This window comes from Bos grunniens, chromosome 15 (genome assembly GCF_055505025.1).
Source record: "Bos grunniens cultivar Pamir isolate PY7600 chromosome 15, Bosgru_T2T1.0, whole genome shotgun sequence".
NCBI classification, from domain to species: domain Eukaryota; kingdom Metazoa; phylum Chordata; class Mammalia; order Artiodactyla; family Bovidae; genus Bos; species Bos grunniens.
The window spans coordinates 53893669-53920398 of record NC_141179.1 but is presented as its reverse complement, the minus strand read 5'-3'; the positions used below and the strand labels follow the sequence as shown (position 1 = coordinate 53920398).

At 45.4% G+C, this 26730-nt stretch overlaps 1 protein-coding gene and 1 long non-coding RNA gene across 14 annotated transcripts in view; one reads left to right on the top strand and one right to left on the bottom strand.

Moving 5' to 3' along the window:
• C2CD3 (C2 domain containing 3 centriole elongation regulator) overlaps window positions 1-26730 on the top strand; it is a 127120-nt gene that overhangs the window by 97143 nt on the left and 3247 nt on the right. For 5 of the 12 annotated variants that reach the window (XR_015142166.1, XR_015142164.1, XR_015142167.1 and 2 more), the window contains 4 exons: window positions 1854-2015; window positions 5428-5648; window positions 7415-8672; window positions 14825-14936. Coding sequence is in view for 5 of the 12 variants with exons in the window: in XM_086340743.1 (XP_086196869.1) it covers window positions 1854-2015; window positions 5428-5648; window positions 7754-8672; window positions 14825-14936; window positions 16692-16700 (1423 nt within the window). In the remaining 7 variants the exon portion in view is untranslated. Of the gene's footprint in view, window positions 1-1853; window positions 2016-5427; window positions 5649-7414; window positions 8673-14824; window positions 14937-16691; window positions 17409-19052; window positions 19802-26730 lie in introns of those variants that run through there. The other 7 variants (XM_086340741.1, XM_086340739.1, XM_086340740.1 and 4 more) reach the window with 4 other exon arrangements.
• Window positions 477-25201, bottom strand: LOC147358245 (uncharacterized). Of its 2 annotated transcripts, XR_015142179.1 has the most exons (3): window positions 24987-25194; window positions 8835-8964; window positions 477-2248 (listed from the first exon to the last, which is right to left on the bottom strand). It is a non-coding gene; the product is annotated as an uncharacterized LOC147358245 (long non-coding RNA). The 2 variants fall into 2 exon arrangements; XR_015142180.1 differs by lacking the exon at window positions 8835-8964 and having other exon boundaries at window positions 24987-25201.

Below are 26730 nucleotides of genomic sequence, written 5' to 3'. Positions count from 1 at the left end.
TGCATGTGATTCCATTTGTATAAAATTCTAGAAAATGTATACCAGTCTGTAGTGACAGAAGGCAAATCAGTCTTCGGCCATACCACCCTGAACGTGCCTGATCTGGTTTCTCATCTCAGAAACTAAGCTTGAATGGGAGAAAGCAAATCAGTGGTTGCCTAGAGACAAAGCAGGATGAATGGAGTGGGCAAGAGGGAGGAATTATGAAAGGAGGAAACTTTTAGGAGTGAAGGATATTGATATGGTAATGGTTTCCTTAGAGGTACATTTGTGTCAAAACACATCATACTGTACTCTTTAAATATGTGGTTTATTGTATATCAGTTCTACCTTGGTAAAGCAGTGGTTCTCAGACATTTCCACTTCAGAATCCTTTTATACTCCTAAAAATTACTGGTGACCTCAGAGAGGTTTGTTTCTGTAGGTTTTAACTATCAGTTTTTACCATATTATAAATTTAAACTGAGAAACTGTAATGTCTTACAGGTCTTTTAATTTTTATTGAAATATAATTGATTTACAATATACAATTTTATTGAAATATAGTTGATTTACAATATCATGTCAGTTTCAGGTGTACGGCACAGTGATTCAGTTATTCCTTTGCAGATTCTTTTCTCTACAAGTTATCACAAAATGTTGAGTATAGCTCCCTGTGCTCTACAGTAGGTCCTCACTTTTTTTTATTTATTGGCTGTGATAAGTCTTCACTGCTGCACATGGACTTTCTGTAGTTCCCGTAAGTGGGGCCTAGTCTTTGTTGCAGTGTGTGGGCTTCTCACTGTGGCGGCTTCTCTTGTTGTGGAGCGCAGGCTCTAAGTGTACTGCCTTCAGTAGTTCTGGTGCGTGGGCTTAGTTGCTCCTCAGCGTGTAGGATCTTCCTGGCTACTAGGGATGGAACTGGTGTCTTACATTGCAAGGTGGATTCTTAACCACTGAATCACCAGGGAGGCCCTATCTTTTTTTTTCTTTTTTAATGTTTTTATTTTTTTGGCCTCGCCATGTAGCACGTGGGATCTTAGTTTCCCAGTGAGGGATCAAACCCATTCCCCCTGCATTGGAAGTGCAGAGTCCTAACTGCTGGACCACCAGGGAATTCCCAGTTATCTATTTTATATATAGTAGTGTGTATATATATTAGTATGCTAGTTTTATATATATATATATTAGTTTTATATATATTAGTATGCTAATCCCAACCTTCTAATTTATCCTTCCACCACCACCCCAAATTGAGAAATTTTTAAAGCATAATATATAAAATCAGTTGTGTTTCTATACATCAGCCATGAATGATCCAAAATCAAATTGAAAAAATGAGATTTACAATACCATCAAAAAGAATAAAATACTTAAGAATAAATTTAACCAGAAAAGTGCAGAACGTATTCTCTGAAAACTATAAACCATTGTTGAAAAAAATTAAAATTCTAAATAAATGGAAAGATATCTGTGTTCATGGATTGGAAGACTTAATATTGTAAAAATGACAGTATTTCCCAAATTGATCTATAGATTCAACATACTCCCTATATCACAAGTCCCTGCTGGATTTTTTATGGAAATGGGCAAGCTAGTCCTCCATAAATATTGTGGTTACTGTTATTTCAGATCTGTGTTTTTAAAAAATCGAGGCTATAAGGTAGAGAATTTATCAAAGGAGAATGAATAAAACTGAAGGCAGAATTACTCAGGAGGTAATTGTAATCCAAGCACTTGAGCCAGTGAAGCCAGAACTGTGGTGGTGGGGATGATCTGCAGTGCCGTGTCAGGAGGGTGAGTTGTTTGCTGTCACAAATTTATTGTTTTCTCATCGGTTGGGAATATATTTTGCCCCCACTTATTCTCAACAGAAGCGGTACCACAAGAAGCCAGGCATCACGCCATGAAGAGCATGTGCAGAACATCCGCCGATTCCATGAATCCCTGCAGCAGGCAGAGGCAATCTTGCCAAATGACGACAGACTGACCACATCGCCCTTGTCCTCGCGTACCTCCATTCTGACTTCTCTCAGGTGAGACTCTCCACTGAGAAAAGACACAGAGAACCATAGTGGAGCACAAGGTGGATGGGCAAAGGCAGCCTGCAGTATCTTTTCCATCAGCTGCCACTGCTCTGGGATGTTTTGCAGAGGCTTTTGTGTATGTTAGTGTCAAGGTGGACCTGGAACCTCACAGGATTCTTCACAGATGAATCTGTCTCAGCTTGGGGGCGTCCATTCTTCAGGGGGCTATGGTACTGGCCCACCTATAAATACAGAAACTTTAGATGAGTCACTAAATAACCACCCTCACATTGACTCTACAATTTACAAACCTCGTCCTGCCTACTGTCTTTATCCTCACAACCACTGGGTTCTTCCAGACCAGCATCTGCCCTGTTAATGCTTCCCTGTCTCTTTCTTAGCTCAGTCAGCATCTGAGCCAGAAAAGCACTGTGAGAGTTGAAAGGATCTTTATAGATCATCTGGACCAGCCCCTGGATTACCTAGTAAGAATGGTGGTGCAGTGGGAAGGATTTGGCTTCAGAGTCAGATAGATTTGATTTCCAATCATGGCTCTGCCATTCCCAACAGAGGAGACAGCCATGTTGCCATTATAGTTATAACCATGTATGTATGATAAGAATTCCAGATTTCCTGGCCAGGAGTACATGGAGGAATGAGTAACATTCTAGGTTGGCCATGGAAAGATACAAAGAAGTCACATTTGAACTGGTCTTTAAAGGAACAAGTCAACAAATGTGAAGGGCATTCTATTCAGGAAAAAACTGTTGTAAGGAGCATGAAACAATAAGCCCAGTTTGGGAAAGCAGTGAAGTTAGAGTGAAGCTGAGCATAAGACGTAAGGAGCGGGGCAAGTTCTGTGGGAGGCAGATTTGAAGGGCATTGAGCGTCAGGCTGAGTTTGGACTTGATTCTCAAATGGAAAGGTATGGGGCTGGGAGGAAGAGAATGTGTGAAATTTGACAAAGCAAATATAAAACAGGATTTTTTTTTGTAATTAATAACCTATTGTTTGATTTCATAAAACAAACTCAAAATGAAAGATTAGCAAAATCTTTTTTGGTGGGACATGGGTTAGAATGGACTGAGCAGTTGCACTGTAGACTGGGGAACTCCTCAAACTTGTAAGGAAGTAATATGTTCAGTTTCTCGGGTTAGTAAGATGCTGGAGACTGCAGGCCAAGTAAAACCATCAACAGTATGGATGCGTGTTATTAGATCATTCACATGACACACTGGAACCCAATGAAGAAAGAGAAAAAGGAGCTCTGCTTTGCCCTGGAGCAGTTTCTCAGCCTCAGCACCTTTGACGTCTGAGCATGGATTTTGTCTGTGGGGGCCTGTCTGCACATTGTAGGATATTTAGCGGCATCCCCGGTCTCTGTCCACCAAATGCTAGTAGCACTCCTCCCCCATTTGTGACAACCAAAAATGGCTCCATACATGGCCAGACGTCCCCTTGGGGTACAACCATCAGGCTACAAGCCACTGCCCTAGAGGAGTGGTTCTCAAAATTTAGTGTGTATCAGAATCACATGAAGGGCTTGTTAAAACAGTGATTGCTGGAACCCACCCATAAGTTCCTGATTCAGTAAGTCTAGGATGGGACCCAAGAATTTGCATCACTCAGGTGACGCTGCCGCTAGTCCTATAGCCAGGTTTTGAGAACCACTGCCGGAGACAGATTCTCTACAAAATAGAGATGAAACAAGATACTGTCAATTTTGCATTACTTCTTTGGGTTCACGAAGCCCTAAAACAAGTGTTTCATTTGAGTCACAGCAATCCTGTGAGACCTGCAGGGTGAGTATTACTAAACTTTTTTCACAGATGAGAAAATTGCAGCTTGGTGTCAATAGGTTCTGTACCCAGAACCTCAAACAAGGGCAGTTGGGTTGGCATATTTTCTAAAGCTTCACCAAGTTTACATGTGTCTGCATGCTCCTACTGCAGGTATCTAATCTGTGTAGCATAAACCCAGATATAAACACCTAAGTAAATCTGTGATTTGATAGAGTTGTGGCTTCTAGTAATAGAATAAGGATCAGCTTTGTCCTCTCATTTAATTTAGATTCAACTCTAAGATACGCAGACTCTTCTTAACAAAGGATAGAAAGACTGTTTACTTCATAGGGGTTTAATGTCTGTGTTGTGCCAGTTGTGCCAAGCACATTGAGAAACCTAGAGAAATAGAGAAGTTTGATATACTGTCTTCTGTTACCAGATGCTCATGGCCTAAGTAGGGAAGCTAAACTGACACATAATGAAAAACCTAAGGGAAATTTTAAGGCAGGAGGTTAGATGCCAAGAGTGAAGGAGTTGAAGGGAGAGGTGGTCCACTGATTTGGGGCAGTGGACTCTGAAAGGGAGAGCTGTGACCTACACCTTAAAAAGTGAATAGGACAGGGACAGAGAAGAGAGCAGCTTGAACTCACATTCTGGCACGCAGAGGTATGAGGCAGAAATGAGCCCAGTTGGAACAGAGCCTTTACTATAACGGAAAAAGCGTAAGTCTTGGAGTTCCAGTTTCTGAGTAACTGTGTGCTACTGCGTGTCTGGACAAATCATTTAAATTCTCTGAACCTCACATTCCTTATTGTAAAACAGTAATTGCTGGCCTCATCTGGTTGGATGAGTATTAAACAAGATAATGTATTTGAAAGCATAAAACATAAAATCCTATGCAAGTGAAGGTGATCATGGTTGGTGTGATTTCTCATTGGAATAGTAAGAATGAATGTGGCCCCATTAAAGACTTCTGAATTAAAGATTTTTAAGTCATTTATTCATGTCTGTTTATCCATGCAGCATTCATTTTTTGTGCCAACCACTGTCCTAGGTGCAGTAGATACAAAGGAGTCAGCACAGAGTTCACATCACATTAGGGGAAATTGATGTGAAACAAATCATGTGGTTGAAGAGTACAGAAGGAACTGTAGAGCACAGAGGAATGGCCCTTAAACCAACTTAGAGGGTCAGGGAAGGCTTGCTATAAGAGGTCACTTGCTTGAAGGATCAAGAATGGTGGTGGTTGTTGTTGAATCGCTGAGGCGTGTCCAGCTCTTGCAACCCCATGGACTGAAGTATGCCAGAAATGGTTTTAAGATAGTACGGATCAGTGCTAGCCCAGAGTTAGGGAAAGTGAGGACTGGAACGATGATAAGAATGGTTCCCTGTAAGGAGGTAGAATATTTGCTAGACATGAGAAGAGGAATTACATTAGCCAGACAGGAGGAGGAAATGTCCTTGGCAGTGGGATTGTAGTCGGTGAAGGATGAATTGGTGGATTGGAGAGAGACGGGCCCTTCTGTTAATAGATCAAGTAAGTTCCTAGCTCAAGCAATAGAATGTCAAAGGAACATAAAAGATGCTCATAATCGTAGTAAATGACCCTTTTGTCTTCTCCCTCTCTTCTTTTGCAGGAGGAATCTGAGTGAGCTAGATCAGATGCAGCGGTACTTCAACCAGAAGCTCACCAAGCCTTTGCTTCCCCTCAGCCCTCAGACGCACACTGCCATCTTGCAGTGCCAGGAGAGTCAGACGGACCGTCTTCGGCCAGCAGCCAGCAGCCTAGACCCCGAGAGCCAGTGCATCCTGGAGAAATCCAATAACCTGGTGTTGCAAGTCAGCTCCTTAATCACGGGTATGGCTCTTGTTGAGTTACTGTCACTGGGTGCTTATTCAGAAAGCATTTAAATGTGTGCAAACAAGCCCTTATGACAGATATAGACCAACAACTGTGACCATCGTACTTACTTGCCATCTTCCTTTTGGAAAGAGAAAATGTATGCAATGGAAAGAGCGCTGGACTAAGAGGCATGAGACCCAGGTTGAGTCCTTGGGGGTTTCTGGCACGGACGTACTATTTGACTCTGAATATATGCTTTCCCTTCTTAAGCTTCAGTTTCCCCAACCAGAAAAAGGGTTGGGGGGAGTCGGTTAGATGATTTCTGCAGTGGCAGTTTCTGAACACATGCCACTGTATTTTCTGAAAAACTCAACCACAGACATTAAAAATTTTAATTCTCCAAGGCCAGAAGACTACATTTTTAGCAAGCATCCCAGATGATGCTAGATGTTGGTGGTCCACAGTCCACCCTTTCAAAAACCCCTTAAAATGATAATTCTTGCTTTACTGCATTAAAATTATTGAGAGAACTTTAAAAAATCCAGATCCCAGTCTGCACTACAGGTCAAGTATAGCAGAATGTCTGAGGGTGGGGCCCAGGCATCAGGATATTTCAAAACTCTCTGGGTAATTCTGTTGTGCAGCCCAGAAAGAGACTGCTCTAGAACAAGTATTTCCAACTTGCCTGAGCTTAAGAATCACCTGGGACACTTATTTTGAAATACAAATTCCTGGGTTCTGCTCTGCTCCTCTGAATCAGAATCTAGGGTTAAGGTCTGGAAAACTGTACGAAGCACACCCGGGGGAATACTGAGAAATCAGCTAGATCAACATCTTTAGCCCTCACTTGGTATCACTTTTGCTCAAGCAAAATGTGTAGATTCTACAGAGGGATGAGTAAGTTCAGTTTTTTCCCTTTAAAAGGAGGAAAAAAGCCACCATGGTTGCTATTAAACACAAATCTAATCTTCTCCCAGATATATAACCTGTTGGTAACCAGAACCACAGCAGTGTACTCTGTATTTAGCTTCCACTTGCTTGGAAATAATCAGTCAGCTCTTTATTGATCACCAACTATGCCAGACATTATTGTGTTTCTAGTTCCAGCATTACACAGTGGTGGATAAGACAGGCATTGTCTGTGCTTTCATCAAGCATACATTCTATAGTCAACCAAAGAAGCTGCCCCCCAGAAAGAAAGCATAAGAGCACAACAGAGGGAGGCTTGTTTGAGGTGGAGGTGAGCGTGGATTAGGGGAATCCCTTTAAAGGTTAGAGGTAAAGAAAGCAAGGAGAATCAAAGGCTTAAAGCCGAAGGGCCTTAAAGGCAAGCTTGGGGGTTTAATCTTTATTCTGGAAGAAAATGGGGAGTTCTAAGCAGGGAATGACAGAAGGAGAACTGATTTTCAAAAGGAGAGGATGAATGTTGAAAGGAGCTACTGATTGCCTTTGTATGGGCTCATTTATGTTCATTCATCTCATGTATTTTTTTCCCCATGACCCTGTGAAAAAGATGGTGTTTTATCACGTTGTAAAGATAAACAGACTCATGATAATTTGCTCATAACCACAAAGTTGACAAGTAACAGTAGAGATTTGAAGCCAAGATTGGCTCCAAAGCCTGTGCCCCTTTCACGCTGCCTCCATTCTCTCCGTGTATCTCCCTTGCCTTACCATTTGGGTGATGGGTATTTCCTTGCTTTTATTTTCCAAGTAAATAGTTCTACTAATTGTCATCAAATAGGTAAATAAGTGGATTCTCATTTTGGTTTTTGATATAGGTAATTACTGAAGTAAATGGAAGCTTGAACATGCCCACCAGGACTCCCAGCTCCCAAGAATTCCTGAGCATGAGCAGATAGTCTCTGAAAGCGTTTCCACAGATGTAACCACAGCTATAAATAGATTAGATTTTGGTCTTCTGATATTAGAATAAAGTGCTAGAAATTGTATTGCCTTGAATATAGTTTCACTGATTCTTGGGAGTGAATTAACTATTATCTTTGAGGTTTGTTCGAAGTCTGATTGCAAGACTCCATCTGAAACTGGAACCTGGTGTGGGAGAGTTGAGTGGTCTGTGGCCATACCTTGTAGTAAGAGTGATATCTGTTACTGTTCAGATCTGCAGACTCTCACCAGGAATTCTCAAGGATCTGTGAGTTCTCACCAAGCCAGGAGTAGAAGCAGAGAAGTCACCGCCCTCCCAGATGCTCAGGACAGAGGGACCATGCAAGAACGAAGCACAAGTCCAGACCTGCCATTGGCAAGAGCTCCAGATGAGGGCAGGAGCTCCCCACCTCCCTCCGCTCTTAAAGAGACTTCAAGTGGAAGAGGAAAGGTTCATGAGGCCCTGGAGCACACGGTACCCATCACAAAAATGCAGAGCACCGAGGACACCAAGGCAGGCCCAGCCTTAAGTGATGAGGACTATGAGGAAGACATCATCGAGCCCAGGACCCTCAATGAGATCACCACTGTGACAGACAAAACTAGCCCGTGGTCCAGTTTCACGTCAGATGCAAGTGGGGGCATGAGCCCTCGGCCTGATGAGGCCCAGAGGGAAGGCTTCTCTTGTCCTTCAGAGTCTTTCCCCAGAGAGGAGCTCAGGGTCAGAAATAGCTTTTTGTCCAGCCCGGAAAGGACTGTCAATGCCTACTTGCATAGGCAAGGTTCTCCAAGCCAAAGTACTGCGTCTTGTGAGGGTGTGGCCTCTAAGGCCAGGGTTGGAGAGCCTGCCTCAGCAGACCCACAGCTCACCTCCCACATGACCCTCTCAGGAGCCCAGCAGAGTGACACTTGTGTTGGATGGCGCTCACCAAAGGCAGACCAGGACCAGGGCCCAAAGCCACAGTCCCAGGCTAAGAAGGAAGTGGCCTCCGATGAGCTAAGTGACTCTGCTGATAGCTCCGAGAAATTCCCTCTGCAGCCAGCATCCCAAAACAGAAGGGAAAACCATAAGGAACCACCCATCACCTGCCCTGACATCAGGCAGAAGCAGACAACCTCTGGGTCAGAGGTGTCCACAAGGCAGAGCCTCCTGTATCCTTTGGTGTTTCCCCCAAGTAGCCCCTTAAGCCATCTTTAGGCATTTTGGATGCTGGTATTTAGACCAGCCACATGAGTGATAAGTGTCCCCCCGCCCCCGCCCCAATCAAATGCACTCAGAGGCATGGGAATATCCCCTTCCTTCTGAAAACTCACCTTCACTAACCAGGTGCTGTGATTCTACCCTTATCATCGCGCCTCTGAAGCATAATGCTTTGCACTGGGTTTAGATGTTGGTAGCACATTCATTGGGCTTCCCTCATGGCTCAGTCGGTAAAGAATCCACCTGCAATGCGGGAGATAGGGTTTGATTCCTGGGTTGGGAAGATCCCCTGGAAAAGGACATGGCAACCCACTCTAATATTCTTGGCTGGAGAATCCTGTGGACAGAGGAGCCTGGCGGGCTACAGTCCATAGGATCACAAAGAGTCGGAGTGACTAAGCACAGCACCTTCATTAGCCTATCCTAGCCTGACTTATCTGATTAATTTCGGGTATTTTACACGTGAAGGCAAAGCTCTGCATCTAAGGTATGAGACCGTTATTCTCAGTTGAAGTTTCAGGGGAGGGTATAGAGAAAGGGGAAGAAGAGTCCTACCAGTGATTGAGCATTTACCATGTGCTAGGTGCTTTACATACATTCCAAGTTCAGTTACCGCAAGTCTTTAAAGTCAGTATCGTGTTTTTGTTTGTGTTTTTTTTTTTTATATTTGTTTATTTTGGCTGCACTGGGTTTTAGTTGCAGCATGAGGGGTCTTTAATTGTGACATGTGGAATCTCGTTCCCTGACCAGGGATTGAACCCAGGCCCCCTGCATTGGGAGCTTGAAGTCTTAGCCACTGGACCACCAGGGAAGTCCTTAAAGTCAGTATCATTTCTGTTTTGCATGTAACAAAACAAAGACTAAGAATTATAGTGACATCTACTATTTAATTTTTTTTTAGGCAAGGGATGGGGCCAGATATAGGGGAAGTGGGTACCACTGAAATGGTCTTTGCCCACACCCGCTAGGATGGCAGTGTTGGTCAGGAGAAGTGTATCTAACACTCCCTCTCTTCCTCCTTTGAAATGCAGATGGGCATGTTATGGGGAAAGGAAACCACTTAGGACCATCAGTAACCCTCTCATCCATAGCCTAAACAGCTGATTGATCAGCTCACATGATATCCCAGTGACAAACGGGTTATCGCATGGCCAGTGGGGAAGCAGGCTGCCTTTGTGGTGCTTTGCAGTGATTTCTCTACTAGAAGTCAGGGACCCGGCTTCGACCCTTCAAGACCTAGCTCTTACTACTTGTATAACTTTAGGTATATAGTTTAACCCTTCTGAGCCTCGATTTCTTCACTTATAAGATGGAGGTAATAATCCCTTATCGGACTATATGCCCCAGGGAAGTCAAGGGCCCTGTCATTCTCTGTGTCCCCAGACATTGCACACAAAAAAGGTCAGTAATATAGACTGAAGTGAACTGTCCGTTTCACAGGATTCTTAAGAAAATCAAATGAGTGGGAACGTTTGTACATACCACACAGATACGATTCTGGATGCAAGACAGACAGAAACCTGAGGGTTGGGGAGTATGGGCTCAGGAGAGACTTAAGCATGAAATGGCTGGAGGCTGAGCACTGCGAGCAGTCTGCTCGAGGTTCTTCCCTGCCTCATTCACCCTGGCTTCTAACGCTTCTGCCTCTGCAGTCAGTCTATGTGTGCTCAGAATTTAAGATCAGTGGAGGAGCAGTCACATGTGCCCAGGTCCTAAGCATACTGCTTTAATTTGGGCCTTCCAAACTACTCATTCTTCCAAAAAGTAAGGATAGCCAGGCCCTGTGCTGTGTAATTGCAGGCCCAAAAGCACAATTGTTAAAGTGCTGCAAATGCCAGCAATATGCAAATGCCACTCAATATGCCAGCAAATTTGGAAAACTCAGCAGTGGCCACGGGATGGAAAAGGTCAGTTTTCATTCCAGTCCCAAAGAAAGGCAATGCCAAAGAATGCTCAAACTACCACACGATTGCACTCACACGCCAGCAAAGTAATGCTCAAAATTCTCCCAAGCCAGGCTTCAACAGTATGTAAACCATGAAATTCCAGATGTTCAAGCTAGATTTAGAAAAGAGAGAGGAACCAGAGATCAAATTGCCAATATCCATTGGATCATAGAAAAAGTAAGAGAGTTCCAGAAAAACATCTCTTTCTGTTTTATTGACTATTCCAAAGCCTTTGACTGTGTGAATCACAACAGACTGTGGAAAATTCTTAAAGAGATGGGAATACCAGACCACCTGACCTACCTCCTGAGAAATCTGTATCCAGGTCAAGAAGCAACAGTTAGAACTGGACATGGAACAACAGACTGGTTCCAAATAGAGAGAGGACTACATCAAGGCTGTATATTGTCACCCTGCTTATTTAACTTCTATGCAGAGTACATCATGAGAAATGCTGGACTGGATGAAGCAAAAGTTGGAATCAAGATTGCCGGGAGAAATACCAATAACCTCAGATACACAGATGACACCACCCTTAGGGCAGAAAGCGAAGAACTAAAGAGCCTCTTGATGCAAGTGAAAGAGGAGAGTAAAAGAGTAGGCTTAAAGCTCAACATTCAGAAAACTAAGATCATGGCATCTGGTCCCATCACTTCATGGCAAATAGATGGGGAAACAATGGAAACAGTGAGAGACTTATTTGGGGGTGCTCCAAAATCACTGCAGATGATGACTGCAGCCATGAAGTTAAAAGATGCTTGCTTCTTGGAAGAAAAGCTATGACCAACCTAGACAGCGTATTGAAAAGCTTGGCCAACAAAGGTCCATCTAGTCAAAGCTATGGTTTTTCCAGTAGTCTTGTATGGATGTGAGAGTTGGACTATAAAGAAAGCTGAGCACCAAAGAATTGATGCTTTTGAACTGTGGTGTTGGAGAAGACTCTTGAGAGTCCCTTGGACTGCAAGGAGATCCAACCAGTCAGTCCTAAAGGAAGTCAGTCCTGAATATTCATTGGAAGGATTGATGCTGAAGCTGAAACTCCAATACTTTGGCCACCTGATGTGAAGAACTGACTCACTGGAAAAGACCCTGATATTGGGAAAGATTGAAGACAGGAGGAGAAGGGGACGACAGAGGATGAGATGATTGGATGGCATCACTGACTCGATGGATATGAGTTTGAGCAAGCTCTGGGAGTTGGTGATGGACAGGGAAGCCTGGTGTGCTGCAGTTCATGGGATTGCAAAGAGTCAGACATGACTGAGCAACTGAACTGAACTGTGCTATATAATAAGGACAGAGGTTTGGATCAAACCCTACCTCAAGAAGTTCCCATATGAGGTAGGAGACAGGTGATGACAGTAGCAGATTAAAACAGTACTTTTCTTGTGGGGGTTTTGTGAAAATTAAATGAACAAGGTAAACTACTTAGTATGGTGCTGGTAGGTAAACCGTGTTCAGCAAATGTTAGTGGTAAGCAAGTGCATGGTTGGTCAGATTTACACATTAGAGAATTCTCCCAGTGCCTTGTAGAGGGTGGATTAGGTCAGGAGAGACCAGAAGCAAGGAGACCAGGTAGGAAACTTGGGAGTAATAATAACAAATGAAGAAAGTCTCACCTAAAGCATAGACTGCTTTATGATGAGGGAGAAGGGGAGGGATTTGATAGGATTAAATAGGGGCAGGGGATGAGAAAGACAAAAACAGAAAGATATGACTTAGAGATTTCTGTCACAAGTAGGTTATTTACCAGGTAGGGAACAGCGCACAAAGTTAATCTGGAGGGAAAAGGCAGATTTCCATTTTGCATATTTGCATTTTGCCTATGAGAGGAGGACATGCCGGCTTGGAGCTCTGCTATAAAGGTCAGTGTTTCTAGAAACAGACGAGGTTGGCAGGGAGAGCCACGTGAGACAGAGCCCTGAGGACCACCAGCACGTGAGGGCGAGGGGAGCAGAGACCAGAGAGGAGGGCTGGTCAAGAGATGGGGGCAGCAGTTTCAGGGAGTGGTGGTCACCCCCACCAATGCTTAAGGCGGATCCAGCAGAAAGTGGGCTTTTGTGTTAGGAGGACAGTGCAGAGGTGGGGATGGAAAGCAGGTTTCAGTGGGGGAAGGAACCAGTGGTAACTTTTCCCTCTCAACTGGGGAGACAGGAACAGCTGACAGTGATTGAGTACATGCTCTGTATCGGGCACCATTCTAAGCACTCTGCATGTATAACATCATTTCATCCTTAAAAGGTATTATATCCATCTAATGAAATTAGAAGACGCTTACTCTTTGGAAGGAAAGTTATGACCAACCTAGATAGCATATTCAAAAGCAGAGACATTACTTTGCCAACAAAGGTTCGTCTAGTCAAGGCTATGGTTTTTCCTGTGGTCATGTATGGATGTGAGAGTTGGACTGTGAAGAAGGCTGAGCACCGAAGAATTGATGCTTTTGAACTGTGGTGTTGGAGAAGACTCTTGAGAGTCCCTTGGACTGCAAGGAGATCCAACTGGTCCATTCTGAAGGAGATCAGCCCTGGGATTTCTTTGGAGGGAATGATGCTAAAGCTGAAACTCCAGTACTCTGGCCACCTCATGCGAAGAGTTGACTCATTAGAAAAGACTGATGCTGGGAGGGATTGGGGGAAAGAGGAGAAGGGGACGACAGAGAATGAGATGGCTGGATGGCATCACTGACTCGATGGATGTGAGTCTCAGTGAACTCCAGGAGTTGGTGATGGACAGGGAGGCCTGGCGTGCTGTGATCCATGGGGTTGCAAAGAGTCAGACACGACTGAGCGACTGATCTGATCTGAATAGGTGAAGGAACACGCCCAAAATGTGAACTTGCCTGAAGTTACCATCTAATGTGAGACCGATTACTGCTCGAGTAGGACTCTTAGAAAGGCAGGTGGTTGCTGGGCTAACAAGGGGAGCTTTGTGTTTCAAACACACCCTGGACACCTCACAGCAGAGCTGTTCTCCCCACAGTATCAGCTGACTCTCAGGCAGAGTCCCCAGCAGTCAGAGCAGCAACAACAGCTAGGCCCTACCTCACTGAGGTCTCGGAGAATGTCTGAGTTTAAAGGGTTCTTTTCATCATGGTCTCCAACTCCACTCCCACTCATTCTGTAGATATTTATTAAACATTTATTGTGTCCCAGGTACTGTACTAGGTGACAGGAATGTAGTATGAAAAAGAGCTCATATTTGCCCTCCTCAAGTTCAAAGTCTAGCATTAGAACAGTATTAGACCAGTTTGCATCAGAACCATACTTAGCTTACTTAACAGAAACAAAAATGTAGACCATCAAAATAGTCCCCTCCCTCGAATTCCCTGGCAGTCCAGTGGTAAGGACTCGGTGCTTTCATTCCATGGCCCAGGTTCAATCCCTAGTCGGGGAGCTAAGATCCTGCAAGCCTCGAGGAGGGGCCAAAAAGATATTCCCCTCCCAAATTCAATCGGCACTTTGAACCAGTAGTACTGGGTCTCTCCAGAGCATACAGAGAAGTGCAAGTCCAGTACCTGCCTTCCAGAGCCCACGTCGCGATGGTGGGTCAGCTGTGCCCAATCAGAGCCATTTCTACGTGTGAGCACAGAACGTAGGACAGGCCCTCCTTCGGTGCCCGGCACCACCTTCCAGCCTGAGGCACTGCCCTGGAGCCGCCTTCTCACTCTGACCCCGTCTGTCAGGTTCTAACCAGCAGGCCCTCAGCAAGAATCATCCAATGCTTGCTGCCTGTCAGCCTCACGCGGGCTCTAGGGAGTTTGTGAGGTGACTGAAGGAAGTACAGTGCCTCTGCCTTTGAGAAGCTTAGTGAATACTGAGGGAAACGAATGGAGAATCATATCAGATTAAGTAAGCATTAGCCTTTGTTTCAGACTGTGCTCTGGACTAGGAAGGAGGGATCATTGTGGGCTATAATTTAGAGAAGGCTTCCTGGAGAAGGTGAGATTTGAACTGACCTATAAAGTATAAACTGATCTATATCTATATTGTAACGGAGTTCACAGGGCCTCCTCAGCATAGGGAACCACTTGAGCAAAGGATTCATGGACAGGAGTAAGTTGGGTGGGGCTGGGGGCATAAAAGAGTGGTTGAGGTCAAAGGATACTGGTCAGGAGACGATTTCCAGGTATTTGTGTCCCTTAACTACCTTTACAGCCCAGAGCCCATTGTGGTCCCCAACTTCTTTCTACCTCCTCAGGAGTTGGCGGCCTCCCTGCGGATGCTCTCCATTTCCGCAGCTCTGCCACCACCAGCCACAACAGATCAGGTAAGAGGATACCCAGCCGACCTGTTTCCCGTAGAGTCATCTCTTCAGTGAAAGTGTACAGAATGCAGAATGGCCCCGGCCACACTCCTGTGTGGTCACAGTGGTTACTCTCTTGCACTGTGCACCCGTGGGCACAGCAGTGAAGGAGCTCAGGAAAAGTGAGGAATTGCATATGTGTGAAGAGAAGGCATTGTTCGCTAAGATGACAGGTAGGAGAATTAGCACAGAAGCGGAAAAACAGGACTCAGCTAAGATATGCATATGAGTGCTTTGGAAGCCTCAGGCAGGAGATGCAAAGACCAGATTATTCATCATGCAGCCAAGTAGGCGCTTAGAACCTTGGTACAAATCCTAGCTGTCGTCTTTTCTGCCTTGGCACAGCACCTCACCTTTCTAATATCTACTTCTCGAAATCATTCAGTATTTACTGAGTACCTGTGCTGTATCAGGCACGGTGCTACGTGCTGAGTGTACAGTAGTAAATAAGGCAAATTCCCTGTCTTAATGGAGTACAAATCGTAAAGAAAAAATATTTACCAATTGTGACGAGTACTGGATGCTCTGAGAAAGAACAGGCTGTCTGAAGAGGCAGTGTTTGAGCTGAAAATGATCATGGTGGTACTGACCAGGTACCCCACACTGCTTAAGCGCTTTGTTAGCTCCTTTACTTCAGCAACCTTATGAAGTACATCCTTGTATCTCTGTTTTAAGAGGAGAAAACGGAGGCACAAAGAGGTAAAATAACTTGCTTCACACAAGTAGTGAAGTGGTAGAAACAGAACTGGAATCCAAGCATTCTGGTTTCACATTCTGTGTTTCTAACTACTGTACTCTGCTGAGGAGACACAAAGCCACTGCCTCGTGCAGCTCTTATTTTTAATTCCCCTTTTTATTATTTGGGCACCCAATTTATAAATGAAATTTTGGAGTAAATTTCTGTTGATTATACAGTCACAATGGTTAAGGTCATCTCACCTATTGTCCAGTAAAGACTTTTTTTTAATTTTTATTTTATATTGGAGAATAAATGATTTAAAATATTTCAGGTATACAGCAAATTGATTCAGTTATATATATATATATACACACACACACACACAGTTTTTCAGATTATTTTCCCATATAGGTTATTAGAGAACATTGAGTAGAGTTCCCTGTGTTATACAGTAGATCCTTGTTGATTATCTGTTTTATATTTATTAACAGTGGTGTCTATATGTTAATCCCATACTTCAGTTTACCCCTCCCACACACACACCTTTTGTCTTTGGGAATCATATGTTTTAAGTCTGTGAATCTATTTCTGTTTGGTAAACCAGTTCATTTGTATCATTTTTTAGATTCCACATATAAGTGATATCATATGATATTTGTCTTTGACTTAATTCACTTAGTATGATCAACTTTAGGTACATCCATGGTGCTGCCAATGGCATTGTTTCATTGTTTTCTTTGGCTGAGTAATATTCCATTGTATATGTCTACCATATCTTCTTTATCCATTTTTCTGCCATTGGACATTTAGGTTGCTTCCATGTCTTGGCTATTTTAAGTCATGCTATAGTGAACACTGGGGAGCATGTATCCTTTTGGATTATGGTTTTTCCCTTGATATAAGCCCAGGAGTGGGATTGCTGGATCATTTGGTAGCTCTGTTTTTAGTTTTTGAGGAACCTCCATACTGTTCTCCTCAGTTGGTTGTACCAATTTACATTCCCTTTTCTCCACACCCTCACCAGTATTTATTATTTGTAGACTTTTTGAGATCCAGTCAGTCCATCGTAAAGGAAATCAGTCCTGAATATTCATTGGAAGGACTGATGCTGAAGCTGAAACTCCAATCCTTTGGCCACCTGATGCGAAGAAACTGACTCATTTGAAAAGACCCTGATGCTGGGAAAGATTGAAGGTGGGAGGAGAAGGGGATGACAAAGGATGATATGGTTGGATGGCATCACCAACTCGATGGACATGAGTTTGAGTAACTCCAGGAGTTGGTAATGGACAGGGAGGCCTGGTGTGCTGCAATCCATGGGGTCGCAGAGTCGGACATGACTAAGCGACTGAACTGAACCAATGATAGACATTCTGACCAGTATAAGGTGATACCTCATTGTGGATTTGATTTTCATTTCTCTGGTAATCAGCAGTGTTGAGCATCTTTTCACATACTTTTTGGCCTTCTATCTGTACCCTCTGAAGAAATGTCTGTTTAGATCCTCTGCATTTTTTGATTGAGGTCTTTGTATGTTTTGGAGATTAATCCCTTGTCAGTTGCTTCATTTGCAAATATTTTCTCCCATTCTGTGGGTTGTCTTTTCATATTGTTTATGGTTTCCTTTGATGTGCAAAATCTTTTAAGCTTAATTAGATCTCATTTGTTTATATTTTATTTTCATTACTCTAGGAAGTGGATGTAGAGCTTTGAAAAAAGCCATTTTAGAGAATAATACATGCTGTGAGCAAAATGTATTAGCTTATTTGTTAATTATAATAGCTAACTCCTATTTAATGCTTACTATGCACTAGACCAGAGAAGGCAATGGCACCCCACTGCAGTACTCTTGCCTGGAGAATCCCATGGATGGAGGAGCCTGGAAGGCTGCAGTCCATGGGGTCACTGAGGGTTGGACACGACTGAGCGACTTCACTTTCACTTTTCACTTTCATGCATTGGAGAAGGAAATGGCAACCCACTCCAGTGTTCTTGCCTGGAGAATCCCAGGGACGGGGGAGCCTGGTAGGCTGCCATCTATGGGGTCGCACAGAGTCGGACACGACTGAAGTGACTTAGCCTAGCCTAGCCTATGCACTAGACATTATTCTAAGCACTTTACATATATAAACCGATTTAATTCTCCCAAGCACCCAACAAGAGAGGTACTATTGTTATCTCCACTTAATAGATGAGAAGACTAATACAGAACCTCCCATACAGACCTATTGTAGTTTTTATTCTATAGAAACTGAGACAAATATAAAGTTAAGTATGTTCTCACCTGCCCAGGGTCTCCTAACCAGTAAAGAAAAATGCATGACTCCAAACTGTGCTTTCCATTGCACCATTTTAAAATCATGACATTTGGCTTACAGTATAGTTTTCTAGCTAATTTACCTTCTTTCTGTAGGTCTCCTTTTGCAGTTAACATTTGAACATTTTTTGTGCTCTTCCAGAGCCTACTTTGATGACAGATGGAGTCAGTCCAGAAGTATCCCGGAAACCTGGGGTATAGTCCTGCAGAGATGTCTTTCACTGGTTTCCTTCCCCACCTCTCCCTCATCTACCCCAGCACCATTTTAAGGACACCTCATTTATTTGGCACATGGATCAGTCTTAAGTTCCCACACATCTCAGTTTTTATCAGATATGTATTCCTGTCCTAGAGGAGGAGAGGTGCCAGTCCCCACCAGGAGCTCTGCATTTCTGGGGCCTTGTTTCTACGCTGGCTCAGGTCACTGGTTCACTCCTACTCTGCATCTCCCCTTGCATGTCCTTTGTATATACATCAGCACTTATGCCAGCGGAGCAGGGCCGTGTCCAGCACCAAGCACAAGCTTTTGAGCAAGACCACCTATGAAGTGAAATAATGAATCTCACGTAGTGATCTTGGGCAGGTGACTTGGCCTTTCTCTCTCTCTCTTTTTTTTTTTTTGAAGTAACATCAGGCTAATATGATTCTTACCTAATAAGAGGATGATAAGAATTACCCTAGAGAAAAAAAGCAGGCACTGTTAAGTTTCCTTTCCCTCTTCCCCTCCCGGCCAGGTGGGTGAAATGTCAGTGAGTTGTGCCCTGTAGGAAGGGAAACCTTTGAATCATTGTGTCCAAGCCAAACAGAACTGCTCTTCCTGCTTTTGTGTTTCTGCCTTCATGATGTGCCAGCTCCTGGGGACTTATTGTCTTTAATCTATTAAATATACAAAGGATGGGAGGGGAAGATGTAAGAATGTTTACTTCAGTTAAAGGGCACGTCTAGTTCTGAGAAAGATAAGTCTCACACACTTTCAGCCTTGTTTCATTGTTATTTATTTTGGGTTGCCTTGGGTCCCCGTTGCTGCGCGGTCTTTCTCTGATTGCAGTGTGTAGTCTCACTGTCGTGGCTTCTCCTGTTGCAGAGAAACTCTAGTGCACACGGGCTCAGTAGTTGTGGCACAAAGGCTTAAGTTGTCCCGAGGCATGTGGAATCTTTCCAGACCAGGGATTCCTGAACTGGCAAACGGACTCAACCACTGGATGACCAGGGAAGTCTGCCTTTTTTCTTTCTTTCCCACAACAAAACTCCATTGTTTGCTGCTCTCAGAACACCTGTCTCCTCAGGACCTCATCTTGGGTCCTAGTTAGGATAGCCAGTCGTCACAGTTCACCCAGAATTGTCTCATTCAGCATTGAAAGCCCCAGGACCCAGGCAACATCAGGATGTTGGCCATCCTCACTGGTTATGAGCCTCTCACTCCTTGATGTGTTTGTAGCAGTGTATTTTCTCCATCCTATGCTCTTGGCTTCATTCCTCCTTTACACCCTGGTCTCAGCCTATTACCGTTTCTCTTCAGCATGAAGAACTTCCTTCAGAATTTCATATAGTGCAGACCTATGGGAACTGATGCTCTCAGCTTCAGTTGGCTGAAAATATATTTTACCTTCATTTTTCAAACACTTTTTTCCACTGGATATAGAATCAAACTTGAATCGTGTTTGTTTTAGCATTTTACTTATTTATTTTTGGTCACTCGAAGGATCTTAGTTTCCTGACTAGAGATTGAACCCAGGCCCTCAGCAATGAAAGCTCTGCATCCTAACCACGGGACCACCAGGCAATTCCATTTAGAACTATCCCTCCACATTCTACTGACTTCCAATGTTTCAGGTGAGAAACAACTATAATTCTCATTGTTATATGAGAATCTCATGCCTCAAATGTTATATGACCTTTACTCTTTGGCTGCTTTTAATATTTTTGTCTCTGGTTTTTAACAGTTTGACTACAACCGTTCATAGTTGTAGAGGCAGGGGACTGGATGAGGAAGAAGAGCACATAGTCTATTCATCAATATTGATGATACTTTAGTTCTTAGGTTGGGTTGTGGATTTATAGATGTTCATTTTTATTATGCTTCATAATTTACATCTGTTACATATTCTCTGGTTTGTTACACAGTGAAAACACAAAATCATATGTAATTTAAATTTTAAGAATGATTGAATGGTGACAAAATGGAGACACCAGCTTCTTCCATAGATTTGGCTATGAATGGATCAGAAGGATAGAGTAGTGGGTGCAGTAGCATCTGAGACGGGAAGTTTGTTTTTTGTTTTTATACGAAAGCTTTTTCTGAGTACCGAGTACAGTGACCAGTAGAGAAAGAGAGAAGAGGAAGATGCTGGAGAGGGAAAAAGAATAGAGAAACTGCGCCCTGGGTTGTAGAGATTGCATGGGATCCAGAGCACGTGTGGGTTAGCCTTTTGACAAGTAGAAAACTCACCCTGCAGCAGAGCACGTGTGGGTTAGCCTTTAGACTAGTAGAAAACTCCCTGCAGCATCCATGCAGGCAAAGAGGGTGGGCACTAAAGCAGATAGGGTTAGATGTGGTAATAGAGTTTCCCATCTGATGAAAGCTTCTGTTTGCTTGTCTTCTGTTTTTGGTTAGGTTTCAGGCCCAGTCAACAGCTCAAAGTGAGAGGTAGGCAGGGGAGGGCAGGAGCCTTGTCATGTATCCCCAGCTTGAGGATTCCATCTATTTTGCCTCTTCCTAAGGCCCTGAAGGCTGAAGAGCCTTTGAGAAGCTGGACTTTTCTCAAGCAGTGTCCTGGGACAGCTATACAGTAGCTCACCTGGCTTCACAAGATCTAAGGGAAGGCCTAGTCCTTCTTCCACACTGAAACAGAGTACCTGCACCCAGGAGCTTCCCAGTCTCCACTCCAGCGTTTGTGAGGCTGGCATTTCCCCTCTGTCCCCCACAGTACAGTGGATACAGGACTCTGCGTGACCTTCGGCAGATCTTCTGATCTGAGTCAGTGTCATCTGTCAGATGGGGTTATAAGGCCTGGAAGCCTGGTTGTACTGAACGGAACCAGGTGTCACACAGAGAGGATAAGGGGAGCTCTCAGCCCTCTTTCCTCATGACTGTTTGATCTTCTGGTTTTCACCTCTTCAAGAAGCAAAAGAGGGAGAAGGATGGCAGGTCTGGCAGGAACACTCCAGCAGCACATTAGAAATTATTGGGTTGGCAAAAAAAAAGTTTGTTTGGGTTTTTCCATAACATCGTGCAGAAAAAATCCAAACCTTTTCGCCCACCCGATACTTATGAATCAGTCAGGTTCTATTTCTTCTTTCTCTTCCTTCTTTGTGATAAGGTAACTCTTCACCAGGACAGCTCCCGGGTTTTATTTATAGTTACATCTGGTTCTGTTTGCTTAGTTTCCAGGGGCAAACAAATTTTATCAGATTTCCTAAAAAGGAGGTAGAGGGTGCAACAGCGTTAATGTATGTGTTGTTTTCCCCAGGCTTACGTCTTCTGCTCTTGCACATGTTTCTTTGGGAAAGTCTCAACCACTTCAGTTAATTTCAGTTACTATTACAGTTTGACTCTCGAATCCTTACTTTCAGCCTAGACTTCTCTGCCGTGCTGTAGACACATGTGGGCCCAGCAGCATCCTGAAGTCTTTTAGTTGATGTTACAAACAGTTCAGCACATCCAGAACTTGAGCCTGTTACCTTCCTTTGCACACCTGCCCCTACTGCGTGCATCCCTTATCTCAGTAGATGCGACCACCATCCTGTACTTACCCTGCCAGAGTATATGTGTCATCTTCCTTTCCTCCTCCCCTCCTCCTACTCTTTATCCCCCACACCTACAGCCAGTCTATCACTGAGGCCTGTTAATTCTGTCCCCTAAATATCGTTGAATCCGCTCACTTCTCACCATTCCATTACCTCATCCCAGTCATCTCCATAGCTGTTTATAACTAGTCTACTCATACCCACACCCTCCACTACTGTGCGTCTCCATACTGCATCTCCACTGGGCTTGCCCGCTATAATTGACTTTTACCACACTCTGCCTCCAGAGCATGGAGGGATTCTTCAAGATTGTCAAAAAAAAAAAAAACACTTCCATATTCCTAAACCAGTTACTCAGTCCAAGTGCCCAGTTTATTTGACCTCTCAGCAGCATACGATACACTTGATCTCTCTCCTTTAAACAGTTTCTTCACTTGTTTCTAAGACATCAGTGCTTCTCGGTTCTTCTCCTCCCTTGTTGGCAGCTCCTGCTCAGCCACCTTTGCTGGTTTTCCTCATTTATTCTACTTGTGAATACAGGGGTGACCCAGGATGTGGTCTTATACTTCTCTATTTACACTTACTTTCTAGATGACCTTGTCTGATCTCAAGGCTTTGAATCCCATTTATACATTGAAGACTCATAATGACCATCTTAGCCCAGACCTGTCCTCTGACTCTAGGCTCATAGGTCTGGCTAACTATGTAGCATCTCAACTTGGATATCTAATAGGTATCTGAAGTTCAGCATACCCAAAACTCAGCTCCAGAGTATTCCTCAAATCTGTTCTTCAGTCTTCTCCATCTCAGTTAATAGCTATTCTCTCTTTCTGGTTTAGTTGTTCCTACCAAAACCCATGGAATCCTCCCTGATGCCTTGATTTCTAATCCACCAGGAAATTCTGGCTGCTCTGCCTTTAAATTCAGACCCAGCCAGTGCTCACACTCCCAGCATTACCTGGCCTAAACTGCCATCATGTCCCACCTCACTTGCCTTTCTGCTCCTGCCTTTGCCCCTGGCAACCCACTCCCCATGCAGTATCCTGTTAAGTTTTTAAGATGTTAAGTAAATCATGGGATGATTCATGTGACTCCTCCACTCAGAACCCTCCAGTAACTTAACACTGATGACTAGGAGAGCCCAAAGTGACCGGAGGACAGGCAGGCCAGAGAGTAGGAAAGTAAATAGGGCCTCAAACTTGAAATGGACATCTTTCAGCAAATTGCAAAGTCCTGAACTCTGTACACAAGTAGAGAAGGAGCTGTGGCCTCTTCCTCACCCCCACGCTTCCAAACACCCCCACACCTGCCAAAGCTTACAGTTCCCCCAGGGGATTTATCTATATATGTTCATTTCAGTTCGGTCGTTCGGAGAAGGCAATGGCACCCCACTCCAGTACTCTTGCCTGGAAAATCCCACGGACGTAGGAGCCTGGTAGGCTGCAGTCCATGGGGTCGCTAAGAGTCGGACACGACTGAGCGACTTCACTTTCACTTTCATGCATTGGAGAAAGACATGGCAACCCACTCCAGTGTTCTTGCTTGGAGAAGCCCAGGGATGGGGGAGCCTGGTGGGCTGCCGTCTCTGGGGTCGCACAGAGTCAGACACGACTGAAGCGACTTAGCAGCAGCAGCAGCAGCAGCAGTTCAGTCATTCAGTCGTGTCCGACTCTTTGCAACCCCATAAATCACAGCACACCAAGCCTCCCTGTCCATCACCAACTCCTAGAGTTCACTCAGACTCGCGTCCATCGAATCAGTGATGCTATCCAGCCATCTCATCCTCTGTTGTCCCCTTTTCCTCCTGCCTGGATCATCCGCTGTATGTTAAGTTCCACCAACTCCGTCAAGTTCGTTTGTCTGATGTAGAAACGCTGGACCTGGTGCCATGGACCATGTCTTCAGGGAGGGCACAGTTCCTTGAGAGGCCCTGGCCACCAAACTACTCAACTGACTTTATCAAATGCCATTTAGCCTATATTAGTACTGAACAAAACAAAGAGAATGAGTACAGGGAAAGGCTGACAGAGCCATCGTGAGGGGTCCTGTAGGAGGCGGAAGACAAGGCCAGGCGTAAGTGTCCCCTCGAAAGCCTTCAGTTGCCCAGCCCCCTCCCACCCAGAGGTTTCAGACATCACAGGGATCGAGGTGCTCCGGGCCAGCGGGGGAGCTGAGAGCGAACCTGCTCTCGTCCTGGCTCTGCTGCTGGCCTTCTGAGGTGCCACACAGTCTGGGGAGGCAGTACGGACCTAGTTTGTAGCTGTGCCTCCTTCAAAGACTCCCACACAGTCTTGTATAGCGGTTAAGTGCATGGCCTCCAAATAAGACAGCCTAAGTTCAGAACTCAGCTTTGCCACTTTCTAGCTGTGTCACCCAGCACAAGTTACCTAACTTCTCTGTGCTTCAGTGCCTTTATCTGAGTCCTGAGGCAGCTTCTTTTCTCCCAGGAGCTCAAATAATTTTCCTGTCCCTTGGTTTCCCTTCCCCAGCCCAGAGCCATTTAAGAGAAACACTGTCTTGCTGGAGGAACCCAGCCTACCACAAGATCACCAGGCCGGATGGTGGAGTCCAAGGGAACTTCCTGGCTGACCTGCCCCTCTTGGGGCAAGAAGCCTGACCCATTTCCTCCCTCTTTCAGAGTCCCTAGCCCTCTGCAGAGCCCCAGGAGGAGACCCAAAAGTCAAAGCGTTTCTGATTAGGGCCACACAAAGCTTTAGGGAGGAGAAGAGCTCTCTGGCCAAGGGTGTACAGAAGTCAGGGGACACAGCCAAAGTTGGCTGGTGGCCGCCCTGGCCCGAGTCAGCAGGCACCGAGAGGGAGAGGGCCTGCAGGGCTGCAGACAGGTGCTCGGCTGGAGTTGCCTGAGCAGCTCTGCGGCCAGAGTCTTCCGGGAGTGTCACTTTACCTTTTCCTGCCCAGGAGCCAGGACTTCTGAGTCCTTTCCCCAGGCAGGGCATGGGTTCAGAAGGCTGAGGCATCTTGATCTAGCCCAGCTTCCTTGTGCAGATTAGGAGACTGAGGCCTGGGCTGAGGGGTAACCCAGGGCCTGTGGAATAGGTCTGTTTTCAGGGAAGCCCTCTTGGAGGAGGGGAGGGAGGCATCAGGGCGTGAGGAAAGGTGGTGAGCGCCACATGACCAGAGCTCTACGACAGGATTACAGGGGGCCCTTGGAGCATGGAGCCCCGCCATGCTGCAGCCAGGCTCGGTGGTCAGATTTAGGACTTGCCTGTCAGGGCTGGGCCCCCGGCCTGCGCATCTTGTCCTCACTTACCCCCTGCTCCGAGTTACAGCTGCTGAGTCTGCTACTTCCTGCAGCACAAGGAAGTCCTAATCTCAGCCTTCAGATGGGACTCTGGGCACCGCCCCAGGGGAGGCAGCCAGCCGAGGGGGTGAAAGGTGAACAGGCGGCGGCGGTGCTGAGCCTCACTCAACTCTGTCAGCAGCGCCATCCAAGCCGGAACCGGACGCTGTTTACTTTCAGTTTTCAGCTCTTTGGAAAGTCACTTCCGGCTCCTGAGTCAGTGTTTATGTCATATAAGGGGTCTGCTCTGGAGTAAAGAGCAACTTCAGCCCTGTTGCCGGGCCCAGGAGCTCACTGGTGGGGGGTGGTAGGAGGGGAGCATGGCCAGTGCTGGGCTTGCCTTGGGAGGCGCCGCACCCCCTCGCACTGCGCCTTAAGTGCGGTCTGAGAGCAGCAGGTCCTGGTTCTGCTCTCCGCTCTGGTGCTACTTGGCCCTTCCCTTGAGAGGATGGCATATCGGCCCAGAGCCTTGGTCATGTCTGAATTGTATTTCAGCTTCACAGTAGACGTGGGGCAAGGAAGGGGCGTTCTCTTGGTAATGAAGGTACCAAGGTCCACTTGGTAATGAAGGTACCAGGACCCAGAGAGAGAGAGAGAGTTTTGGCCTCAAGCAAGTGAGGCCCAGTGCAGAACTGGCTGCAGCCCAGTGTTCCTTCCACTCCACCCCACCACCTCCCCTCTGAGAAGGTCCAGGGACACCCTGAAGCAGGGGTAAATGGGGGCACGTGCACCCACCACCCTCCAGGGAACATGTGGCCTATTTAGGGACATCCATCTGGGGACTGGATGGAGGGAACACAAACCCAGGGGCTTCAATCACATTTCAGACCAAAGAAGAAGGCTAGAGCATTCTGAGAAGACATTGCATCACAGGGAGTTGGCCAAACAGGAAGCCACGAACCAAGAGAAGTCCCTGGGTTACAGGGCAGCTCCTCTTGTATTATCTGTTCATCTTGATCTGTTCTCAGATGAGGAAACCAAGGCCCAGAGAAGAAGTGACTTGCCCAAAGCCACTTGGCTAAGAAGTGGTAGAGCCAGGACTAGAACCAGCTCCCTGGCCAAGGTCAGAGAACCCCAGCTCCTCACTTTGAGGAGCCCCAGGAGGCCCCGTGTTTTCCTGCCACCACGTTCCTTACTTGTTCCCTGATGCTTTATTTTCTCCCAGTGGAATTCTACCTTTGAAACTCCTTTGAGACATCTGTCTCAAACAGACTGAAAGGCCTATCCATGTTCATGACCTGGCTGTCTAGGTGCCCAGAAAAGAGCAGGTCTCCATATTTGGAAGTGGAAGAAGTTAATGGCAGACCTGTATAGATTGGATGGGACAGTCAGACCCCTGATGTACTGCTAGGCTTAACACACAGATCACTGGGAAGTCCAAGAGGAATATGGAACTGTAGCCCCCTCTCTCTGGGCATGTCTTCTGCTCGCCATTTCTGCAGTCAGCCAGGCCCATCCCCACTGTTTTCCCAACAAAGACATTCCATACCTTTGCTCAAGTTGAGTCTCCACCTGGAACATCTTTTCTCATAGGCTTTATTCAGATTCCACCTTCATGTTGTTTTAAGTCCCTCTTCTGGAAAAGACCCTTGCGGGGACTTCACCCCCCATATGACATCCTCAGTCTGATGATCCTGCTTCCATGTGGGCTCCTCCTGCCTCCCCAGGAAGGCTGAGACTCCTCAAAGCACAGCCATAGTGACAGTTTCCCAGT